The 24,309-nt window shown below is 39.1% G+C and overlaps 2 protein-coding genes across 2 annotated transcripts; one reads left to right on the forward strand and one right to left on the reverse strand.

Annotated features, from left to right (window-relative positions):
- Positions 1-1,371: 1,371 nt before the first annotated feature.
- LOC126381336 (uncharacterized) lies at positions 1,372-9,689 on the forward strand. Its single transcript, XM_050030832.1, has 2 exons — positions 1,372-1,954; positions 7,570-9,689. Exons 1-2 carry the CDS (start codon positions 1,926-1,928, stop codon positions 9,377-9,379), a joined length of 1,839 nt encoding a protein of 612 aa, XP_049886789.1. The 5' UTR covers positions 1,372-1,925; the 3' UTR covers positions 9,380-9,689.
- Positions 9,380-23,137, reverse strand: LOC126381342 (uncharacterized). Its single transcript, XM_050030838.1, has 4 exons — positions 23,002-23,137; positions 11,371-11,536; positions 10,005-10,260; positions 9,380-9,388 (listed from the first exon to the last, which is right to left on the reverse strand). The coding sequence occupies exons 1-4, from the start codon at positions 23,135-23,137 to the stop codon at positions 9,380-9,382; spliced, it is 567 nt and encodes a 188-aa protein (XP_049886795.1).
- Between the last annotated feature and the right edge of the window lie 1,172 nt (positions 23,138-24,309).

Raw genomic sequence — 24,309 nt, forward strand, 5'->3', positions numbered from 1 at the left:
ATCTACTACAACCAAATATAGAAACCCACCTATGGGTCCTAAAAAATCAACGTGCAGCCGGGACCAAGGCCTTGCCGGCCACGGCCAGGCGCGCGGCGCGTGCGCAGGCGGCGCGTCGGCCGCGCTCGCGCACACGGGGCACGCGCGGCACACCGCCTCCACCGCCTCGTCCATGCCTGGCCACCACACGTAGCTACGCCCTAGTTGTTTAGTTTTAGTAATACCCATATGCGCATCGTGCAACTCTCGTAATACCTTTTCCGTACATGTTTTTGGTATGACTACCCTGTACCCCCACATGATGCAGCCCATTTCCTCGTATAACTCATTTTTTCGGTTGTAAAATGGCTTTTGTTCCTCCATTTCCCACTTATCCGGCCAACCATCTCTTATGTAACTTAATATTCGGTTTAAAGTAAAGTCCCGGGCCGTTTCTTTCTTTATTTGCGTATAATCCAACAACAACGCATCTGATGCAAAATGCAAATAAGTTTGCTCAGGTAACTCTTCCGAGTCATCTACTTTCTTTTCTTGTTGTATCATTATCATACGTGACAATGCATCAGCTACGTTTCTGTCGGTGCTTACGTATTCTATATTAAAATCGTAGGACGACAAAATTAAAGCCCATCTTTGTAACCTACTAGTAGTCATGCTAGGAATGCCCTGATGAGGTCCGAATATAGTAACAAGCGGTTTGTGGTCGGTTCGTAATGTAAAATGACGTCCAAAAATATATTGATGAAATTTTTGTACCGCGTATATTATAGCCAAGGCTTCCTTTTGTATCTGGCTATAGTTGCGCTCGGTCGGCGTTAGCGCGCGGGACACACAAGCCACGGGCCGCTCCCCGCCCGATGCGTCACGCTGCGCCAGCACGGCTCCCAGCCCGCGCGCGCTCGCGTCACACGTCACTACCACCTCTTGCGACCCATCATAATGTGATAAGCTCATTGTTTTACTAAGCATTCGTTTTACTTCCGTAAACGCGTGTTGTTGCTGTTCGCCCCACATCCATTTACTTCCTTTTTTAAGGAGTATATACAATGGAGTTAAATGACTGCTTAAATTTTTGATAAACCTGCTATAAAAATTAATCATCCCTAAAAATGACCTAAGTTCGGAAACGTCTCTAGGTACAGCCATACCAATGATTGCTTTAATTTTATCCGAATCTGTACTTATTCCTTCTTTATCAATGACGTATCCCAAATATTTTACTTTGCTTACAAAAAAAGCACATTTTTCTTTTTTAATTTTCATACCATACTGTGTGAGCCTCGACAACACCTTATTTAACACTTGTACATGCTCCTCCTGTGTTTTTGTAGCTACTAAAACATCATCCAAAAAGACTACTACGTTCTGTTATAGAATGCAATTGCTAGTAGAAATGCTTACCTTTACCCAAAAACCACTAATTCTGTATTTCATCTAAATTGTAATAGTCAGTACCTTATTCTCCTAGCCTCCTCTTCCCACGCAATCTAGCCAGTCTGATCCCATCCACCACGCGGTACACAACTCTATTCTAATTTATGTTTTTTCCAAATCTGTATTTCAATTCCAAATTCAAAGTAAAATATAATTTTTAGTTTAATTCAAAATAGTTTTTTTTAAAAACCGAAATCTCAAAACTCATATAACATTTGGTGGCAGCGCTAAGGGATCTTTAAAGGTCCCCGGAATCGTCTCCGCAGTATCGCGACAGTGTAAAAAATAAAAACATTTCGCCGTTTCTACAGTTAAAAGTGAAAAACTGTCTACAATTTCTACTGTGCAATAGTGATAATTTTTCCGCTGTTTCCACTGTTTCCAATTCACTGTAGTAGTGAAAATAAAAACGTTTCGCTGTGAATATTGTGATAAATACTACAAAACGTTCTACTATTTCTGTGTTGTGTGAAAACTTGCAGTTTTTCATCATGTTTGGTGTGTTAATATCGTGCATATTGTAAGTACAATTTAACTATATCACACAGTGTCAGTGCATACCACGACGTCTGCGCCTACGCAACCACTTATCTATTCGAAGAACCGAACTCTCCTAAGGCCGCATTCAGACTATCCGAGCCTAATAAATTCATCAATATGGCTACGGCATCAGGTTCGACTACAACTATCAAAGAAATCGACCTCAACATCCTCACGAAATTCATATTTAAATTCGATGGCAACAGAGAAAGGTTAAATGCATTTCTGAGCAACTGCCGCAATGCAATCGACCTAGCGGCCCTTTCACAACGAGACATTTTGTTCAAATACATACTAAGTCAACTTGAGGGTAGAGCCGAGTCAGCATGTTCTATTAAAGATTTCGAAAATTGGGACCAGCTAGAGGAGTTCTTAAAAGAAAACTTCGGCGAGAAGAAGCACTACACTCACCTTCTCTCGGAACTCCAGTCATGCAGACAGAACAACAACGAACCGGTCAACCACTTTGCCCTTAGAATTGAGACCTGTTTAAGCAAACTCCTTACAGAGATTAACGTATCTATCCCAACTAAGAAAAAGGGTGAACTGGCTGGTCGGGTCGCTGCTATGGAGGATCTTGCTTTACACACTTTTGTTATGGGCCTTACCCCAAATCTCAGTACAATTGTCAGATGTAAAGATCCATCTACTTTAAATGAAGCTATAAATTTTGCTATTTCGGAGGACAAGATATCTCAAAACCTTCACAAAAAACAAACCCATAACAATTTCTTTGAGCGCTCTCGTCCATCTCAAAAAGCACCTACTAACAACCCGCAACCACTAGCACTGACTCAATCGCCTCATACAAGCAATGTCCCAATCTGTCGATATTGTAAGAACCCAGGGCACACTATCGACAAATGCAGAAAACGCGAATATAATAATAACCGTGCTAGGCAGAGTTTCTCAGGACAACCCTTTAGACCGAATTTCAATTCGAGAAATGTGAATTTCGTTAACGAGGTTTACCCGAGCACTCCAGACAATCCAGGTTATACAGTGGAGCCTTCTGCTGAAGACAATAATGCTGAAAATTTAAACTAAATAATGTCTCGGATAGACGTCGCACGGGACAGACATTTAACAAAGCCGACGTCTTGACTTTATCAACCACTGTATCCTCTGAATCCAAAAGGACTAACCGACAGGGTAACCAGCCCCAAACTGACAGTCCTCACACTGTATCCTCTGAATCCAAAAGGACTAACCGACAGGGTAACCAGCCCCAAACTGACAGTCCTCACACTGTATCCTCTGAATCCAAAAAGACTAACCGACAGGGTAACCAGCCCCAAACTGACAGTCCTCACACTGTATCCTCTGAACCCAAAAAGACTAACCGACAGGGTAACCAGCCCCAAATTGACAGTCCGCACATTGTGTCCTGTAAACCCAAAAATACTAACCGACAAGGTAACCAGACTCAAACTGACAATCCTCGCTCTGTATCCACTGTATCCGATAAAGGACAAACTACAACTCCTATTACTGCGACAACCACCAATCCTTCTAAATCAAATCAACACAAAATATATGAAGTGACCTCGAATACTAATAAGAAATTCTTACCTCACATTGTTCTAAAAACCGTTGTTGCTGACCGTCCTTTGTCCTTCCTTGTTGACACTGGCTCATGTGTAAGCCTGATCAAAAAACAAGCAATCAAATACTTACCTGCTCTTGATGACCATATAATCCAACTCAAAGGTATAGACTCCAATGATAAAATCATGGCCACATCAGGGTCCTTTCAACTGAACCTTTTTCCAAAAGTCATACCTGACATGTCCCATAGATTCCACGTAGTCGACACAATTAGCCTCGATTATGATGGCATTCTCGGAAGTGATCTTCTTAATAATCAAAATGGGAAAATCGATTATAATAAAAATACACTACAAATTCGTTCTGTAATCGTAAAAATGAAATACTGTAAACCCATCTATACAATCTCGCCTCGTACAGAAACTGTAATTGAGTGTACAGTACAAAATCCTGAAATGAAAGAAGGCATTATAGTTGACCAACATCTCTCTGAATCCCTTTTGATTGCCAACTGTGTCGTAAAGGTTAAACCTAATAATCGAATAAATATCTCCGTCATAAATACATCCGAAGGCCCTGTTACTATTGACTCTGATCTCAACCTCAAAATTGACCCTTTGGACGTCAGTTCTATTGCCATAAAGGAAACATCACAGAATCCATGTGTTAGTGCTAGAGACAGAACACAGAAAGTCCTTGACATGCTTAGAATCTCACATCTCAATTCAGAAGAGAAGAGTTCTCTCCTCGAAGTTTGTTCAAAATACTCAGATGTCTTCCATCTACCCGATGATAAACTCACGTTCACTACCAAGATCCAACACCAAATCAAAACATCTAACGAAACACCTATTCATACAAAATCATATAGATTTCCCGAATGTCATAAAGAAGAGGTAAAAAGGCAAATGGATAAAATGCTTGACCAAGAAATTATTGTCCCTTCCATATCTCCATGGTCTTCACCCATATGGGTTGTACCCAAAAAGATGGACGCCTCAGGTGAACGCAAATGGCGTATAGTCATTGACTACAGGAAACTCAATGACATCACCATCGGTGAAACTTATCCTATTCCCCAAATTGCCGAGATTCTAGATCAATTAGGAAACAGTAAATATTTCTCAACCTTGGACCTAGCATCTGGATTTCACCAGATCAAAGTATCCGAGGAAGATGCTCAGAAAACCGCATTTTCCGTCCCTCAAGGACACTTTCAGTTTAATAGAATGCCTTTTGGGCTTAAAAATGCCCCATCTACCTTCCAAAGACTTATGAACACTTGCCTCACTGGTCTCCAAGGTATCAAATGCTTCGTCTACCTTGACGATATTGTTATTTACTCCCATGACCTCGATATGCATATCAAACATTTATCAGAAGTTTTCCAACGCTTACGCAATTTCAATCTCAAGCTCCAGCCTGACAAATGTGAATTCCTTCGCAAGGAAGTATCCTATTTGGGACACATCATCAGTGATCAGGGTGTTCGACCAAACCCTGAAAAAGTCAAGGCTGTTACTCACTTTCCTAAACCCACATCTGCGAAAGACATCAAGTCATTTCTAGGTCTTGTCTCATACTATCGCCGGTTCATAAAAGATTTTTCAAAGATTTCCAAACCCCTAACTGCACTTCTAAAAAAGGATACCCCTTTTGTCTGGACCAACGAACAGCAACTTGCCTTTGAGGAACTAAAAAGTCAACTTACCTCTGCGCCAGTCCTTATTTACCCAGATTTCACAAAACCATTTATTCTGACTTGCGATGCTTCCAATTATGCCATCTCTGCTATTCTTTCTCAAGGCGAAGTCGGTAAGGAACAACCTGTTGGCTATGCATCTCGCACTTTGAACAAATCCGAGTGTAATTACAGCACTACAGAGAAGGAACTGTTGGCAGTACTATTCGGCTGTAAAACCTTCAGACCTTACCTGTATGGGAGGAAATTCCTAATCGTTACAGATCACAGACCGTTAAAGTGGCTCTTCAATCACACTGATCCTAGTAGCAAACTCCAACGTTGGCGACTGAAACTCGCTGAATACGAATATGAAATTATTTACAGAAAGGGTAAACTCAATAGCGCCGCAGATGCTCTATCGAGATATCCCGTAAATCCTATCACCACACCTGAACAAATCCTTGTAGATGAAGACCTTTTTCCCGAATTGAATCCACTCTCGCTGAACCCTGAAATTGATCCCCTCTTTGAAAACCAAGATATATCAGAAGACCTAACGAATCCATCAATTCCCACAAATCCTGAAGCTCTTATAACCTCTGAAGCCCCTGCAAGTCCCGCAGCTCCTGTAACTCCCGAAGTTCCTGCAAATCCCGATGCTGTTTTGAACCCTGAAAATAACATGCAAAATCCTATCGTTGTTCCAAGTCCTGAAAATCCTCTGGATCCTCTTCAATTCCTTAACGATGATGACACATACAGTAAATGTCTAAAAGCAATAAATAACAAATCTTTTACTCCCAACGTCACTATCATAGAACACAACGAAGAACTCCTGAAAAGTAAATGTAAAATTATCATAATACCTACCTCAGTAGATATGGATGAAAGCAATCCTTACGTAGAGGACATACTTACCAATCACGAAGCCGCAAATGAATTCATGGAAAAAGAAAGAACCCTACAAACATCCAACATCCTAAAAACAAACAACAAAATATTCCATTTCCTATTCACTAAAGTGCATCATTTTGATGAGACTACCTATTCTGATATATTCCAATCTCTAAAATATCTGAGAAACGAATTGTTAATATCCGAGGAAAACGTAACTGAGATAGCCATATCCGATTTCAAGAACCCCTTCGAAAACCTCGCTTATCTCAGAATCTACAATATCATACTTTACCTTTTTAACAACACCAACATCACCGTCAATATTCACCACAACACCTTAATCTATCCAGTTCCTAGTGAAATCCCAAAAATCCTTAAAGAAAATCACGACATTCCTATTGCTGGCCATCTTGGATCCACGAAAATGTATAATAGGATCAGAGAAAAATATTTATGGAAACATATGAGATCAGATGTTGAAAACTATGTTAAAAATTGCAGTGAATGCCAAATAAACAAAGCTCTACGTAGAACAAATAGGGCCCCTATGCAAATAACTACAACATCTACTAGTCCATTTGAACGCATCAGTCTTGACATCGTAGGTCCCCTACCAGAAGCCGGCACTAACAAACTCAAATTCATACTCACTCTCCAAGATGACCTTTCTAAATACTCTGTAGCATACCCGATTTCAAATGCAACTGCTGAAGAGACATGTGAATGTTTAGTTCATTTCATATCTCTATTTGGTATTCCCAAAATTATACTTACCGACCAGGGTACAAACTTCACCGCAGAACTATTCAAAAGAACTTGCGATCTCCTGAAAATAAAACAACTATGGTCATCTCCCTACCATCCCCAAACTCAAGGCGCACTTGAGCGCAGTCATTCAACCCTTAAGGAATACCTTAAATCATATGTTAACGAGAATCAAACTAACTGGCACATATACGTGTATACCGCCATGTTGGCATATAACACTAACATTCACACGACAACACAATTTACCCCTTACGAACTCCTTTTTGGACACAAACCCCATATTCCCGACTCTATCTATGAACTACGCTCAGATACGACTTATCCAGAATACGTGAAACGACTCCAACACAGACTCAAATTCTCACGCGGCAAGGCCATTGAAAACATCAATAAATCTAAAGAACAGTCAAAGAATTATTATGATCAGCGTTCTCGACCAGCCAATTACAAAACAGGTGACCTTGTCTATTTGAAGAATCACCTGCGACTAAGAAAGGCACTCTCGCCTATTTGGAAAGGACCATACAAAATTATAAAGGTCCATTCAAACAATACTTTGACTCTTCTAATAAACCGACGTCACGTGAGACATCACTTTGACGAAGTGAAACCCGCTTAACTATAATACCTACTCGTGTATGTATTAACATAGTATAGAGTACAACTTTAGTTATAACACTCTACTTATTTATTTCCAGCTCCATATCGCTCACGTATGGAAGCGTCATCACTCCCATACACAGTAACCCAGGAATTTATTTCAACCCCATGGGACACATGAAAATCACAAATGAAGATCTAAACATACTTATTCCTGTGGATGTTTCTTTTATACTTCCGCATTTACAAAATATTAATTCAGCTATTGGTACATGCCGTTTTCTGTGTCAACAGAACGAAGTTTTGGAAGACATAGAATGTCATAATTCGTTACAACCACTTCAATCTCGTTATCAAGACGTTATGAGAGATAATGTCGCTATATCACACCTTATTTCTAAACGGTCAAAACGCGCTGCGTGGTTTGCTGGAGTTGGTACAGTTTTCAAACATGTTTTCGGAACTATGGACGAGGACGATGCAATTAGATATAACAGCGCTCTTCAAACTTTACAAAATAAAAGCGAAAGGTTAACTTCTCTTATAGAAGATAATATATTGCTAGCAAAGTCAGCAATCTCTAATTTTAATGAAACCATAAACACAATAAATACCAATGAAGCGCGTTTGAATGACGCTGTTGAAAAATTAAGTTTGAACCTTAAGAACTTATCTATCATATCAGATGTTTTTAATGTAAGGCTTAGTATTAACGAAATAATTAATACAATTGAAACTAGTTTATTAACCCTTTCCTTTAAGGTAGATGATATTTTAAACGCGATTTTATTTGCTAAAAGCAACGTGTTACATCCCGCAATTTTAAACCCAACTCAATTATATAATGAGTTAATTAATAGTGTAAACAATTTACCAAGATATAGGGAATTTCCTATAAAAATAGAATTAGATAGTATACATAAGATAATGATAATTTCAGAGTTAAGTTGTTATAGTGTAGATAATAAAATCATATTTGTATTCAAAGTTCCACTAGTACATCACATGAAATATTATTTATATCAGAATATCCCGCTACCTGTACCTCATGATTCGCAGAATCCCAGCTCATATGCAATGATAATCCCCACAACTAGATACATTGCAATAAGCGAAGACAAAACATCCTATTGCACCTTATCGCAATTGGACCAGTGTAAACAAATTGGCTCTCAGTTGTTCATATGCAGCAAACTAAATGAATATTCATCTGTTGATACTAGCTCTAACTGTGAACTTGAGATAATAACTAAATCTGTAGTGTCATTGCCAAAATCTTGTAATTCTAGATTTCTCACCGGTAAAATAAATATTTGGGAAAGAATCAAAGATGATAAATGGTTGTATGTTCAATCTGAAAATAATAAACTGTCTATTGAATGCAAAACAGACTTATCAGAATTCAGTTTATCCGGCACTGGTATTCTTAACTTACCTGATAACTGTATTGCTTATTTTAAAAACATTCGATTACTGTCTAAGTCTAGCTCTAAGATTTATGTTAATGAGGTAAATTCCGATTTTAACATTATTAATGATAGTTGTTGTAATTTGGATAAGTATAAAAGTCAATTACCATCTATTACATACGTAAACCTAACATCACTAAATATTGACAGTTTATCCGGAATAAAGCATAAAACTGATGATTTAATCACAGAATTGAAATCACTAAAGAATCAGCCAAACATTACTGAAACACTATATTATACTTATCCAACTTTATCTGTAATTAGCGTATTAAGTATTGTTCTTATTGTAATCTACATTATGCTGAAATCAAAATATTGTAAATTATGCCGCTCTCCCGTCACGAAACCTGAAAATCTCAATAATCCTGAAAATCCTGAAAGTATCGAAATCACAGAATTACCTTCAACTTCACACCCCAGACTTAAAGTAGGGTAATCATAATGCCTAATAGATAAAATAGCATAAACTTCGCATTCTTAAAATGCGTAAGTTTAGTCTTTCCGGGGGAAGTTGTTATAGAATGCAATTGCTAGTAGAAATGCTTACCTTTACCCAAAAACCACTAATTCTGTATTTCATCTAAATTGTAATAGTCAGTACCTTATTCTCCTAGCCTCCTCTTCCCACGCAATCTAGCCAGTCTGATCCCATCCACCACGCGGTACACAACTCTATTCTAATTTATGTTTTTTCCAAATCTGTATTTCAATTCCAAATTCAAAGTAAAATATAATTTTTAGTTTAATTCAAAATAGTTTTTTTTAAAAACCGAAATCTCAAAACTCATATAACAGTTCGGTATTCCCGCTAATAAATTCGTCATTAACCTTTGGAAAATGCCTGGACTAGACGCAAGGCCAAATACTAGTCTATTATACATAAACAAACCCCTGTGTGTATTAATTACCGTAAACTTCTTTGTTTCGTCTAACTCAACCTGATTATAAGCTTGCGATAAATCAATTTTGCTGTAATACTGGCATCCCCCAAGGTTTGTAAACAAATCGTCAATTTTTGGCACGGGGTATTTGTCGACAGATAAGAAGCGATTCAATGTTACCTTGTAATCCGCACATAACCGAATAGCACCGTTCGGTTTATTCACAATAACGAGCGGTGTGGCCCAGTCCGAGCAGTCCACGGGCTCGATGACGCCGGCGCTCAGCATGGAGTCGAGTTCCGCATCAACGCGCTCGCGCAGCGCATAGGGCAGCGGCCGCGCTCGGCAGTACACAGGCACAGCCCCCTCTCTCACACGCAAAGTCGCGCGCCCACCGTTGAAACGCCCAAGCCCTCCATCAAACAATTTAGGATACCTAGACAACATTTCCTCCATTATTATTTTTTCTTTACTATTATCCTTTACGTTATTTATATGAAATTTTGGAATATCCATATTAAGCTCCGATAGCCACTGTCGACCTAATAATGATGTAGTTCCCTTACTTATGACATATAGATCTAATTTTTTTTTACAGTTTTTATATATCACTTCTACCTCAATATAACCTACAGGTTGGACCTTAGTACCGTCATAAAAAGATAGTGTTAATTGACATTTCAAAAGTGGTAAATGGTAAAAACAATCGTCATACATATCTTTACTAATGCATGACAATGCTGAACCCGTGTCAATTTCCATGATTATTTCCCTATTTTCCACTGTAATGGGCAGACTAACCGGTTTATAGTTGCTCAGAGACAACTGCATAATTGGTTCTTCATGTTCGCCATCCCCGTCGCTATGGCAGCTCGATGAACCCGCTGCCGGCGCCGGCGATTCTTCACTATGTACATAATATGCTCGGCTTATATTTCCCCGGCCTGATCCTCGTTTTTGCGTGTAATAATTTTGCCCCGCCGTACGCCGATCCATAACGTTCCTGTTGCCCACAACACTCGTCAACCTCTCCACTGTACATACTCTTCGCAGATGCCCCATCATTCCACATTTGCTACACGTATAATTCTGGAATTTACAATTGCTAGCAAAGTGATCGCGCGCTCCGCACGCCGAACAATAGCAGTCGTTGCTATGAGAAGATCTGCCGCCTCCGCCGCCACCGGCGCGCCCCGCGCCGCCGCCTCGAGACCGGTTTACACTCTGTTCTTTCATCGCATGCAAACCGTTTGCGTTCGAATTCCACTGTGACGTCACCACAGTTCTGTTCGCTTCAACGATGGCCGAATCCCGCTCTGCCGCCTCTAATGTCACCGCAATATTTACCGCTTTTTTGTAATTTAGGTCCTTTTCTGCCATCAGTCTTTGCCTCGTAACTTCGTTTCGGGTTCCGCAAATTAACTGATCGCACAAATTATCCTCCAAAGCCTCTCCAAAATCACATCTATTAGCCATTTTCCGTAATTCTGCTATATAATCACTTATAGATTCTCCACTAGCTTGTATTCTTTGCCTGTATACATACCGTTCGGCCCATTTCGATGGCTTCGGTTGAAGATGATTTTGCAACAATGAAACTGCCGCCTCGTATTTTAAACCTGAAGGTGACTTGGGACTTGCAAGCGCCGATAACAGTTCGTATGCACTTTCTCCCATGACCGCGATCAACACCGCCAACTTCTTCCTTTCTTCTGTAATCGAATTTGCTTCAAAGTACATCTCGACGCGCTCGATGTACGCAGTCCAGTTTCCGGACTTCACGTCAAAATCTCGTACCTGCCCGATCGACATTTTATAATTGTGATGTAAACTATCCCACACACTATTATAATTATAATGACTGTCCGCGATATCCCTATTTCAATCCTCGTTCGCCATTTGTAATAACTGAGGAGACAAATAATACGACGCAGTTCACTGTTCAATGGTTTAATCCGAACTGAGCTACCTACCACAATATTTGTTGTTCATACTTTTACTACCCTATATTATTATATATTACAATAAACGACTGCAATTCCTCCCACTGCGAAGAACAATTGACCTTGAAAGAATCACCTTAAGCAGTACAGCCAAAAATTGATTTATGACCCCAAGCAAGGGTAGTCACTTTGTCAGATTCTAACAATCGCTTATCATCGTTGCTAGAAAGAGCTATTTTATGTACTTTTTGAGTGAAAATTTCATGTTTAATTGATTTAAATAGAACATTTTTTTTGTAGACAACATCAACATTGTATAACACACTAGCTTTTGCCCGCGACTTCGTCCGCGTGGCGTGTTATATAAGAGAGAGATCTTTGTGTGTGTGGGAGTGCATACTTATGCAGTTTAGATTTTTTCATAAGTACATTTTTTTTTCCCAATAACTCCCATTTTTCAAAATACAGCCAAAAATAAACTTTATATTTACTAAGGTATGCATGCGTGCTAGATTGAATCAATTGATTGAATTGTTTTTTTTTTAATTGATTGTTCATTGAGTTTTAATTTTAATACACACTTCCTCTCTTCCCTTCAACGTTGCTGTGCCCTATAGGGTCCATGTTTTAGTTCCTATGCCTATGTAACACCCTATTGTACTACATGGAATGCAATAAATAATTTAATTGAATTGAAAATATCTATCTTACGCGGTTTCGATTTTTTCATACAAATGTTTTTTTCCCACTAACTCCCGTTTCCGTGGGAATTTTGCAATATCCTGTTGCAACTAAGCTTTAAGTTAACTAAGGTACCTGCATGCCAAATTTCAAGCGTCTAACTTAAGCGGTTTAGATTTTTCATACAAAAAGATTTTCCCGCTAATTTCCGTTGCCGTGGGAATTCCGGGAATTCCTTTCTTAGTGCACCTCTACGGTACCTAAGCTATGTCCCTTCCAAATTTCAAATGCCTACGTTTAGCCGTTCAGGCTATGCGTTGATATATGTCAGTCACTGAGTCAGTCAGTTTCTCTTTTTTATTTAGATTTGATTTTTTCATACAAATGTTTTTTCCCGCTAACTACCGTTCCCGTGGGAATTTTGTAATATCCTGTTGCAACTAAGCTTTAAGTTTACTAAAGTACCTGCATGCCAAATTTCAAACGTCTAACTTGAGTGGTTTAGATTTTTCATACAAAAGGATTTTCCCGTTAATTCGCGTTCCCGTGGGAATTTGTGAATTCCTTTCTTAGTGCACCTCCACGGTACCTAAGGTACCTGCATGACAAATTTCAAAGGTCTAACTTGAGTGGTTTAGATTTTTCATACAAAAGGATTTTCCCGCTAATTCCCGTTCTCGTAGGAATTTCGGGAATTCCTTTCTTAGTGCACCACTACGGTACTTAAGGTATCTGCATGCCAAATTTCAAACGTCTAACTTGAGTAGTTTAGATTTTTCATACAAAAGGATTTTCCCGCTAATTCCCGTTCCCGTGAGAATTTTGGGAATTCCTTTCTTAGTGCACCTCTACGGTACCTAAGCTATGTCCCTTCCAAATTTCAAATGCCTACGTTTAGCCGTTCAGGCTATGCGTTGATATATGTCAGTCACTGAGTCAGTCAGTTTCTCCTTTTATTTAGATTTGATTTTTTCATACAAATGTTTTTTCCCGCTAACTACCGTTCCCGTGGGAATTTTGTAATATCCAGTTGCAACTAAGCTTTAAGTTTACTACAGTACCTGCATGCCAAATTTCAAACGTCTAACTTGAGTGGTTTAGATTTTTCATACAAAAGGATTTTCCCGCTAATTCCCGTTCTCGTGGGAATTTCGGGAATTCCTTTCTTAGTGCACCACTACGGTACTTAAGGTATCTGCATGCCAAATTTCAAACGTCTAACTTGAGTGGTTTAGATTTTTCATACAAAAGGATTTTCCCGCTAATTCCCGTTCCCGTGAGAATTTTGGGAATTCCTTTCTTAGTGCACCTCTACGGTACTTAAGGTACTTGCATGCCAAATTTCAATTGTCTAACTGGAGTGGTTTAGATTTTTCATACAAAAGGATTTTCCCGCTAACTACCGTTCCCGTGGGAATTTTGTAATATCCTGTTGCAACTAAGCTTTAAGTTTACTAAAGTACCTGCATGCCAAATTTCAAACGTCTAACTTGAGTGGTTTAGATTTTTCATACAAAAGGATTTTCCCGTTAATTCGCGTTCCCGTGGGAATTTCGGGAATTCCTTTCTTAGTGCACCTCCACGGTACCTAAGGTACCTGCATGACAAATTTCAAAGGTCTAACTTGAGTGGTTTAGATTTTTCATACAGAAGGATTTTCCCGCTAATTCCCGTTCTCGTGGGAATTTCGGGAATTCCTTTCTTAGTGCACCTCTACGGTACTCAAGGTATCTGCATGCCAAATTTCAAACGTCTAACTTGAGTGGTTTAGATTTTTCATACAAAAGGATTTTCCCGCTAATTCCCGTTCCCGTGGGAATTTCGGGAATTCCTTTCTTAGTACACCTCTACGGTATCTAAGGTACCTGCATGCTAAATTTCAATTGTCTAACTTGAGTGGTTTAGATTTTTCATACAAAAGGATTTTCCCGCTAATTCCCGTTCCCGTGGGAATTTCGGGAATTCCTTTCTTAGTACACCTCTACGGTATCTAAGGTACCTGCATGCCAAATTTCAAACGTCTAACTTGAGTGGTTTAGATTTTTCATACAAAAGAATTTCCCTTCACTACTCTGCTCCTATTGATTGTAGCGTGATGAAAAGTAAACTATAACCTGTCCAGGAGTGTGAAGAATAATTGTACCAAGTTTCATTAAAATCCGTCCAGTAGGTTTTGTTTCTATAAGGAACATACAGACAGACAGACAGACAGACAGACAGACAGACAGACAAAAATTTTACTGATTGCATTTTTGGCATCAGTATCGACCACTTATCACCCCCTGATAGTTATTTTGAAAAAATATTTAATGTACAGAATTGACCTCTCTACAGATTTATTATAAGTATAGATTAAAATATCCCATACAAACTTTCAACCCCTATTTCAATCTCTTCGTCCCTTCTTTTCGCAATAAAAGGTATCCTATTTTCTTTCTCAGGGTCTAAAGATTGTCTGTGCTAAATTTAATCAAAATCGGTTGAGAGGTTTAAGCGGGAAAGCGAAACAGACAGACAGGACAGAGTTACTTTCGCATTTATAATATTAGTAAGGATTATTTTCCCTCGTTAAATAGTAAACAAACTAAGTGTAGGTGTTATAATTTCGTTGACGAACTGATTACCTATCCGTTTCTTTGTCTAAAATGAGTATTACCTTATTACTATGATTGATTACTGGGCTTAAAGTTCGTATAAATGTCTATCGAATTACCTCCTCAAGTTTAAAGCGTAGCTAGTCATGTAGTACTATATTAATTATGTGGTGTAAGTAATTAGATTTTATCTGTATGTAATGTAACAGTCAGTTGAATAAAAAAACTTATACAAATCAGATCAATTAATTGGCGTAATGTGATTCTAGAAAGAGTTTTAATGTTAATAGATAGCTAGCTATAGCTATGTGTAGGTTCCTGTAGGAATGAGATATATAACTGTTTAATAAAGACAGTTGCATCAAAATTTTATCATAAATTCCCTAAATTATGGCGCCTACCTACCCTCTAAGTTAGAAAAGTGATCAAATACTAACTTGAAGTCACTCAGTTTAAAAAAAAACATCGAAATCATTCCAGTAGCTATGGCGTCATGCGCTTCTTGACACGATCACGAAATCTAGATTTCCGCGGGAATGAGGTATTTTCCCGCCATAAAAAGTAGCCTGTGTCCGTGCCTAAGATCCTATCTTTAAATTAACCAAGTCTTATAAAATTCCGTTCAGACGTTAAGGCGTGAATGAGGCAAACTTTTAAAACAAACAATTAAAAATCACTAACCTAGTTTTCTGTCTACTGCCTACGCCTTAAGTACGATAGCATAAATATTAATAGGCCATATCCTTTTCTAGATTACTATCTATCAGCTAACTAAATTTCATCAAAATCCGTTGAGCCGTTTAGGCATGATAGACAAAACTCCCAGCAAAAACCATAAAAAAATCACTAACTCGATTCAGTTTTCTGCCTACTTCCTACCCCCTAAGTACGATGACGTGATCAATTTGATCGTACAACCGTTTTTAGATAACCAACTATTACCTTACTAAATTTCATTAAAATCCGTTCAGCCGTTTAGACGTGAAAGAGCAAAAGTCCCAACAAAAACGACTACAAATCACTAAATCAATTTAGTTATCTGCCAACTGCCTACCCCCTAAGAACGATGGCGTGATTATTTATAGCCTATGACCATTTCTAGGTTATCATCTATCACCATACCAAATTTCATCAAAATCCGTTGAGCCGTTTAGGCGTGAAAGAGTAACAGACAGACAGACAGACAGACAGACAGACAGACAGAGTTACTTTCGCATTTATAATATTAGTATGGATGTTTATAGTCTGATACGCTCAAACCATTAATTACATTTTTTTTGGTACCCTTCGCCTTTTTTATTGTTTTGTTTAAGGTTTTAATACAGTAAAGCTTTGACCTTAATCCTACAAACTCTCTAATTATTTGTCCACCCATTTCGTCCTTGAATAAACCAGGAATCTTTTTATTAACAATAGGTAAACCAAATTCATTTTTTGGGTTGTAATTGCTTGTGTCAAAATATTTTAAGAAGTTAGTCTTCAAATCTTGGTAAATGTCATCTGTATGCACATTATACAGGGTGTAACGGAAGGGGGGTATCAAGCCGAAAGGGGACAAAACTATACCTTATGTAGATCTTATCTGCAAAATTTCAATAAAAAAAAAACACTTTTGATATTTTTTTCAATTTCACTTAAAAAAATATTTTAATATTTCCAGCATGTAAAAAACGCGGCACAGCACTATTGAGGTCACTGTTCTTAATCCACTCAAATATTGGCACTACACAAAACTCCTAGCGCGTCCTGGTCGCCTGGTACTCGTAGCGCTCGCACGGCCGCGATAGGTACGAAATTCGAGCGGGCGGCGGCTTTGGCGGAAACGTCAAAAGGAGTCGGCGGCCGATTAGAACAATCCGAGTCGGCGGCACGTCGGCGACTGTAACAAACAAGAATGACACTAAAGCATCTAATAATTGGAGTCATTTTGCTTTGACAACTATTCTCACATTATTTTATGACGTGTAAAATAAGTTAAAATTACCTACTTGTTTAGGTAAGGTATTTAATTTAATAGTAAATAGGAAAAAAAGTGTGAAAGTGTGGGTAAGTAGGTAGGTAATTAATAATTAGACTTACGTTTTACAAGAAAGGTTCGAAATGCCGTCATCCCCGTTCGATGCACAGACCTGCCGCTTCATCTGTCCACAACACTTTCGAAGCAAAGTCTGGTGAGCTTTCCACTTGAACTCGGTACCATTCTCAGAATGCCACACGAGGTAAATAATCAGCAGGAATTAGCTCGGGCGTACGTTGCATGTGGTAAGGTTCGCGTGGTAGTCCTTGGGTTGGCTGCACGGCTAGTACGGCTTCTTCAAACTCCGAATCACGGGTCGCCGAGCGGCCAGTCTCGGATGACGCGTGGAAAGAGCCCGTTAAATGCAGTAGGCGATTGACCATTTTCCTGAAGCAATGCAGTGAAGGCAGTTGCCTGGCTTCATCAGCTGGTCTACCTTCTATGAATCGCTGATACAAGTTCCGTGCTTCACTTAAGTTGCCATCGCCGGCACCCACACACATCATTATTTCATAAAAACCTACATTACTCAAAGACACCTCGAACTATCACTGATCACAGTTATCACAACAAATCCAAATTTCGAACTTCACTCCACAGATAGTAAACAAGCACTGACAAATAATTTGACAGTTTACTTTCGTGTGCATGTTTCTATCTCTTTCGAATGCTAGTATCCTGGTACTTAAGGGTATGTTATTTCTTTGTGCGCAATAAAATATTTTTATGGTATTGTTTGAATGAATGAATGTATTGTATTTTATGAAAGTAGGTACGTATTTTACTTTGAACCTAGAAAAGTAAAAAAGTCCTTTATCTAATAAGGATCACCCGCGCTCACACTCTGGCACTAACACAGAATTGCCACGTTTCTTCGCAAATATCCCGCGCAATAGCAGAAGGCGAAATTAATCTGTCAATAATAAGACATACTATCACTCTGCCCGTATCCCTAATGGGGTGGGCAGAGTCACAAGAACATCCCATTAGCGGTACGAGCATGATAATTATTTATGTACCTATGTTATGATTACTTGTGGCTCTGTCTGCCCCATAAGACATAAAGGCGTGATATTATGTATGTATGTTTGGTACGGGCATGTAGCGATACGAGCGTGTAGTGGTAAGTGAAATTCCGCAGTCTCTGCCTACTCCAATGGGAAAAAGGCGTGATGTTATTGTTCACTGTTGGACAATACACGACTACAATTTAGGAAGGAAAAAAAATACAAAAAAAATAATATTTTTTATCATGGTTAATGATAACTTTCCCTTAACAGCACCGCCATTTTGAATTTCGGGTGCACTAGGGCTTGCCGATCAAAAAATGACTATCGATAATCTATCCCGACCGAGAGTCGATCGATAGCAAGACTATTGATAACTCGGAAAGTGGGAACATTTTCGATTTTATTACCTAAGTGCAATACAATCGATAGTATCGTTGCGGATTAATAACAAACTATCGATAATTTTGCCCTCAGTCAGTAGTATTGCAACACTCCGATATTATGGTTATTTTGAGTGGGCTGATTGTCTAAACTGAATTTCAATAACTCAAAAGTCCATGGATTTAGATTTTTTGAAAAGTTATTTTTTTATTTCTACCAATCAAAATCGTAGTTGAAAATGATTATGATCGATAATCGATACTGAACTATCGATAGTTTGAAACACTAGCGTGCCTTTTTCTATTCGCGAGCCCTGGCATCCTGGTACAGGGTATAAATCCCATTAACTGTCCCAATGCAATTTGCAATTCCGTGCTTCGGAAGGCACGGTTGGTCCCGGTGACACTTACTCATGTAAGAAAGTAGTCATTACATGAGTCATGTCAGGGGCCTCTGGCGGCTCAATAGTTACCCTGACACCAGGGTTGATGAGGTTGGTAATCCACCTCACAACCCACACGATAGAAAAAGATTTAAAAAAATACTGTTATGTGTTTTTAATTCCTTGTACGCAATAAAGTATTATTGTATTGTACGAAAGTACTTATTTTAAGATTACTTTTACCATGTCATAGTAAAAGTAAAGTTATGTTAGGTAGGTACTTTACTTGAGAAATTAATTTTGTCTTTACTATGTTGTAAACGTAACATTAATGTCTCGTTAATAAGATACACAATCACTTGCAGCTGCTCGTATCCCTAATGGGGTGGGCAGAGCCATAAGTAATCAGAACATACTAACATAATATCACGCCCGTATCACTAAGGGGTAGGCAGTCACAACGGTACTTGAGAAATTTATTTTGCTTTTACTATGTTGTAAATCCCCAAGGAATTCTAACAAGCCTCTGACGTTGCCGGCCGCCTCAGGGAGGCGCCCCGTCTGGCCAAGGTGCCGGACCCGGTAGTTGGCGGCTCCTTCACACTCCAGTAGCACATGGGCCGCTGTCTCGTCCATGCAGGTTCTGCACAGGGGCTTGTCGGTGACACCTAGTGTAAACAGATGTTTGTTGATATCACCGTGACCACACAGCTACACCTGCTACCTGCAGCTGTTACCTGTATTAGTGGAGACCTCTTCACATTTAGAATTCTTTTGGAGAGACAACTATTGATGTTGGGTAGTGCCATCTTAGCCTGCCTGCATTTATTTACGGTGGTTCATAGTCTGGTGTTTTTGTTCATTCCCAAATACCCTAATACCGAACTAGCTTTATTTGCGGATGATACAGCCATCTATTCTTCGTGCCGTGGTCGAGTTATGATGACCGGAATTCTCCAACGCGCCAATGCCTTGGGCAAGTAGTTTCGCAAATGGAGAATCAAGGTAAACCCGGAGAAAAGTGCAGCGGTGTACTTTTCAAAGGGCTATTATAATACGTCACGGTCACGCTGTCAACTTAAGTCATCAAAATGTCTGGCAAGCCGATCCCTTGGGAGGAGCAAGTCAAATATCTCGGCGTAGTCTTAGATAGACGTCTTACTTTCAAGGCCGTTACGTTTGTAATGGGCCGTGTTCATTGTCTCCTTAACAAGCGTAGTAAATTATCCCTTAGGAATCTACACGACTTGCATCCGTCCGATCATGACCTATGCAGGGGTAGTTTTCGCTCACACGAGTCTCTCTCAAATCCACTGTCTACAGGAAATACAAAATCGTTCGTGGTTCCTTCGCAATGAAAATCTGCACATTGACCTAAGTCTGCCAACCATTGCCCAATGGCTCAAATTAGTTTTTTCGATTCTGCTCCGCACCAACCAAATCCCCTGGTAGTTGCGGCTTCCGAATACATCCCGCTTAGGAACGGTACTGAATAGCATCGGCGTCCGAAGTATGTAATACGATCCCGACGACCCGATTACTCTAGCCATAGAATCAGCCAATCAGCTCGCGACAACAAACATTTCAGGACCCCGATACCGACACCGCCGGCGTGGTCGACGACTTCCCTCAATCAGCGCTTATCGCTATCGACTTACTAGGGTCGTTTAATTCTTTCAAATATTTTTCCTCTCAGACGAGCCCTGAGCCGAGGTTCGCGCCCAACTGGGCACCCACAGGCCTGTTGTCTTAAACGTTGTACCGGGTGAGAGCCTTCAGCGCTCCCCATTTGTCCGGCCAAGTAGTTAATGTCATTTGCCGCAAATCTTCGATAAGTCACGTCAAAAAAAGGTGTGTTTGTTGGCTGCTCTCGTTCGTAGCAGCGAGCGGACCTGTCCGAATGAGATCGGCAATATCGGTTCCGGACCGATGGCTGTTACCTCCCGTTCCCCTTCTGGCCAACTCGTCCGCCGCGTCGTTACCTCTTGAATCGCTGTGTCCTTTGATCCATTGTAAAGTGAGGTGTTAGTACTTGCACACCTTAGTCAGTGATTGGTGGTAACTGTGTATGAGTAGTAGTAGTTGTTTAGGGCCTGCAAAACTCTGAAAGTATTCTAATGAAACTGTCCCGTACCTAGCTAGCCATGAACGCATTCGCCGCTAGCGTGATGCCCATTTGACCTGGATGACGGTGTTAAGGGAGCCTGATATTACGTAATCATAAAATAAAGCATACTACACAAGGAGACGAGATGCATTGTAAAGTACATTTCTTTATCAACTATTAATGTAGGTAATCGACTACATTTTTGGACAAAACTTGTACAACAAAGTGACTCTGCCCACCTCAGTAGCGCAGTAAGTGTGATATTAGATATGTGTAATTACTTGTAGCTCTGTCTGGTCCATTAGGGATAAAGCCGTGATTTATGTATGTTCACATCTTGTTCTATCCTATTGGTTGTGAGGTGGATAACCAACCTCGTCAATCCTAGTGCGAGGGTTATTATTGAGCCGCCAAATGCCCCTGACATGGCTCATGTAACGACTACTTATTACATCAGTAAGCAGTAACCGGGACCAAAGCCCATTGTTTTTTTAACTATTGTGTTTGGAAATCTTGGCCTCACAAGGATGAAACAAAACAATTTAAAAAATATTGATTAATATGGCCATCACTGGCACGTTTACCCTTTACTAGGGCAGGCATAAATAAAAGAGGTGGTAGCTGTTCACTCAAAAGTTAAATACCTTGAACAGCTGATTGCTACGTAGTGTTGTGCAAATTTGAATTTATTACATGAAGACCTGGAATTCAATTGCTCATAACTAATGCAAATATGAATTTAGGCGGCCAATACTCTCGCATGTGATTTGTAGATAGTGACAGAGTAGGCACACTTCGGGTTGATACCCCCGTTCCGTTACACCCTGTATACAAAGCTATCGGTATCGGTATAGCACAACTTAATGCGGTTTCCATAAAATGGTTTTATTTTTGAGTAATGGAAATCGTACATATGGCTTTTTGAGCGTTCAAGTACAGCAAAACCAATATAAATTGGTTTGTCAAGCACAATTTGTGAATGTTTCATCTGTATAGCTACCAAATTCTCAGAGAATATTGAAACACTATGGAAATTGGGACTTGCTATTAAGGTCTCTGCGCCAGTACATTTTCTAGTTAGATTATTTTTGTTTGACCACTTATTAACCAATCGTACATCTACTCGTTGTTCTGTGTTCTCCAAAGTTTTTCCAAATATGCTGTTGTTTAATAATTTTAAAAAATCTTGTTCAAAAATAGACTGTGCTTTCTGGCGAAGTTGGGTGTTGAGATCTATGTATTTTTTAAAAAAGTTACTTTGATTAAATGTTATAGCTCTATGAATCTTTTTCAACACCAAGCCATGTTCTAAGCATTTTTTTAGATGTACGTAATGAATAACATAATTGTATTTATGATACAAATTAGGTATTAATTTTTTCGATTTTCCTCTGGGTGCAATAATTTTTTCAGGACAAAATGGAAAATCATGAATCATCATGTAAATGTGAAGGGTACGATAAGTCCACCTCAAGAATAAAACCATTTTCAGAGTCATCCATAATATTTAAAATATTCGACTCTAAAGTTTTTAATTCAGAATCGTTCACAAATCTGAAGTTTGAATGTGGTAATGTTTGGCACATACTGTATCCATATAAATTGTTACAGTCTAAGTTAACTGTGATGTTCCACGATAAGTACATAGGTAGGTATGCGCAAGAGAAACACAACCGTTCGTTAGCTCGTTTATTGCAGAACTGCCGCATACAAGAAAATGTGTGTGTACCTACATTACACTCTTCCACCCTTAATTAATACTACACTAAAACTATACAATACTATAACTCATACTTAACTAAAACTTATACTTAGGTACACTCTTAACCCTACATTGTCGAACTGGTCGGGTTCGTGGCTGAGCAGGCGAGTCGGCAGGCAAGGCGTCCTGAAACAGCGGCGAGTTATCTAGTGTGGCCTCATGTACATTTCTGCGTGGTGGTGATCCAAGTGTTAACACAAGAGAAGAAAATACCTGTAAGAAAGAAAACCTGAAAAGAAAAAGATTAAAATTAGTAAAGAACAAAATATACATAGCTAAAGTTATAAAGTATATACTTACCGTCGTCGCACACGCCGCCGTCGCACCGCCCCGCCGCCGTCGTACCGCGCATGCGCACTGCAACCCGCGCCCGCGCGCCTCTCCCCGCTAGTTCCCTACATGGCCAGTTGCCATCCAGAGTGTCCGTTGAAACCATTGTTTGTAATATCAAGAATTGATTATAATCGTTTGAAGACTTAATTTGGAGTTATTATTAATTTCACCAAGCAAACAACCCAGCAAGTAGGAAGGTACTTAACAGTTTGGCGACCGTCGAGAAGAATCTGTAATTTGGAAAAGAAGTTCGAACCGTGCTACCTATTTAACCTTGATGACAACAAAAATCTGGAAAGATCGATGAAGCGAGCGATCGACTGAAGAGGATATTTTCAAGAAGGGAGGTTTGCCCGTTCCTTAATTATCCTTTCTACTAATCTATTTTCTTATTTCCGTATAGTTTTGAAAGTGAACAGTGTTGTAAGAACATCAATTCGTATATATTCGTATTCGTGTATGTAATTTGTATGCAAGTGCCTACCTACTTATGAAACATTCTAGAATCAATGGACACGGCAACTCACAGGTATATTTTTAACAAGATTATTTCGTATTGTGATAATATTACTGCTCTCAGGTGGGGAGGTGCTCGTCGTAATCAAACAATTCAGCAATTCACTTGAATAATGTTATATTTTCATAAACAATGTTAACTCTCCAACTCTTCATAACAGATTACCGCAACCGAACCAAATTCCACGTCACCGCCTTTTAAAAAGGCGGGAAAGCGTTCCCGTTCGAAAAAGAAGAAATCAAAATAAAAAACAAATGAAATAATATGCCAGTTCCAAATTAAAAATAATAAAGTCGTGACACAGATTCACGACTTTATTCCGTCTGTTATTAAGTTATATAATCTAATAATAATTAAATAATTAAATAAACATTACGAACCCTAACAATCGTCCATCCTGACAACGTGTGCGTCCCCGCGCACGACACCCGGTGGAACCCTAACAATCGGTACTTTGGTCAGTTGCTCAATCTTAACAATAAATTACAGATACTTAGTAATAAATAAAACAATAATAGCAGGCTCAAATATCGTAACTGTTGTATAACTATAGTAGCAAATTATGTTACAAAGTTGCATCAGAATCTTTTAAACAATAATCAAATAAGTAGGAACTTTACTTATTGGCATGTAGGTAATATAACATGTAGGTAAGCACAGCATTAACCATCAGGAAAAATACTACTAATAAAACTTAAGTTTTAGTAACAAATCACACGAATAAGACAAAAAAAAATAAATTAAGAAAATTAATAACT

Source organism: Pectinophora gossypiella, unplaced genomic scaffold (genome assembly GCF_024362695.1).
Source record: "Pectinophora gossypiella unplaced genomic scaffold, ilPecGoss1.1 Pgos_46, whole genome shotgun sequence".
NCBI lineage: Eukaryota > Metazoa > Arthropoda > Insecta > Lepidoptera > Gelechiidae > Pectinophora > Pectinophora gossypiella.

What these genes read in the sequence shown, in the direction of transcription:
- LOC126381336 (XM_050030832.1), top strand. Translation starts at nt 1,926, where the DNA reads ATGTTTGGTGTGTTAATATCGTGCATATT. An exon ending in GTGTTAATATCGTGCATATT is followed by an intron (nt 1,955 to 7,569) that starts GTAAGTACAATT and finishes ATTTATTTCCAG; the next exon opens with CTCCATATCGCTCACGTATG.
- LOC126381342 (XM_050030838.1), bottom strand. Translation starts at nt 23,137, where the DNA reads ATGGTTTCAACGGACACTCTGGATGGCAACTGGCCATGTAGGGAACTA. An exon ending in CGGCGGCGTGTGCGACGACG is followed by an intron (nt 11,537 to 23,001) that starts GTAAGTATATAC and finishes ATTCGATTACAG; the next exon opens with AAGAAAGGAAGAAGTTGGCG. An exon ending in CCATCGAAATGGGCCGAACG is followed by an intron (nt 10,261 to 11,370) that starts GTATGTATACAG and finishes AATGTTGTCTAG; the next exon opens with GTATCCTAAATTGTTTGATG.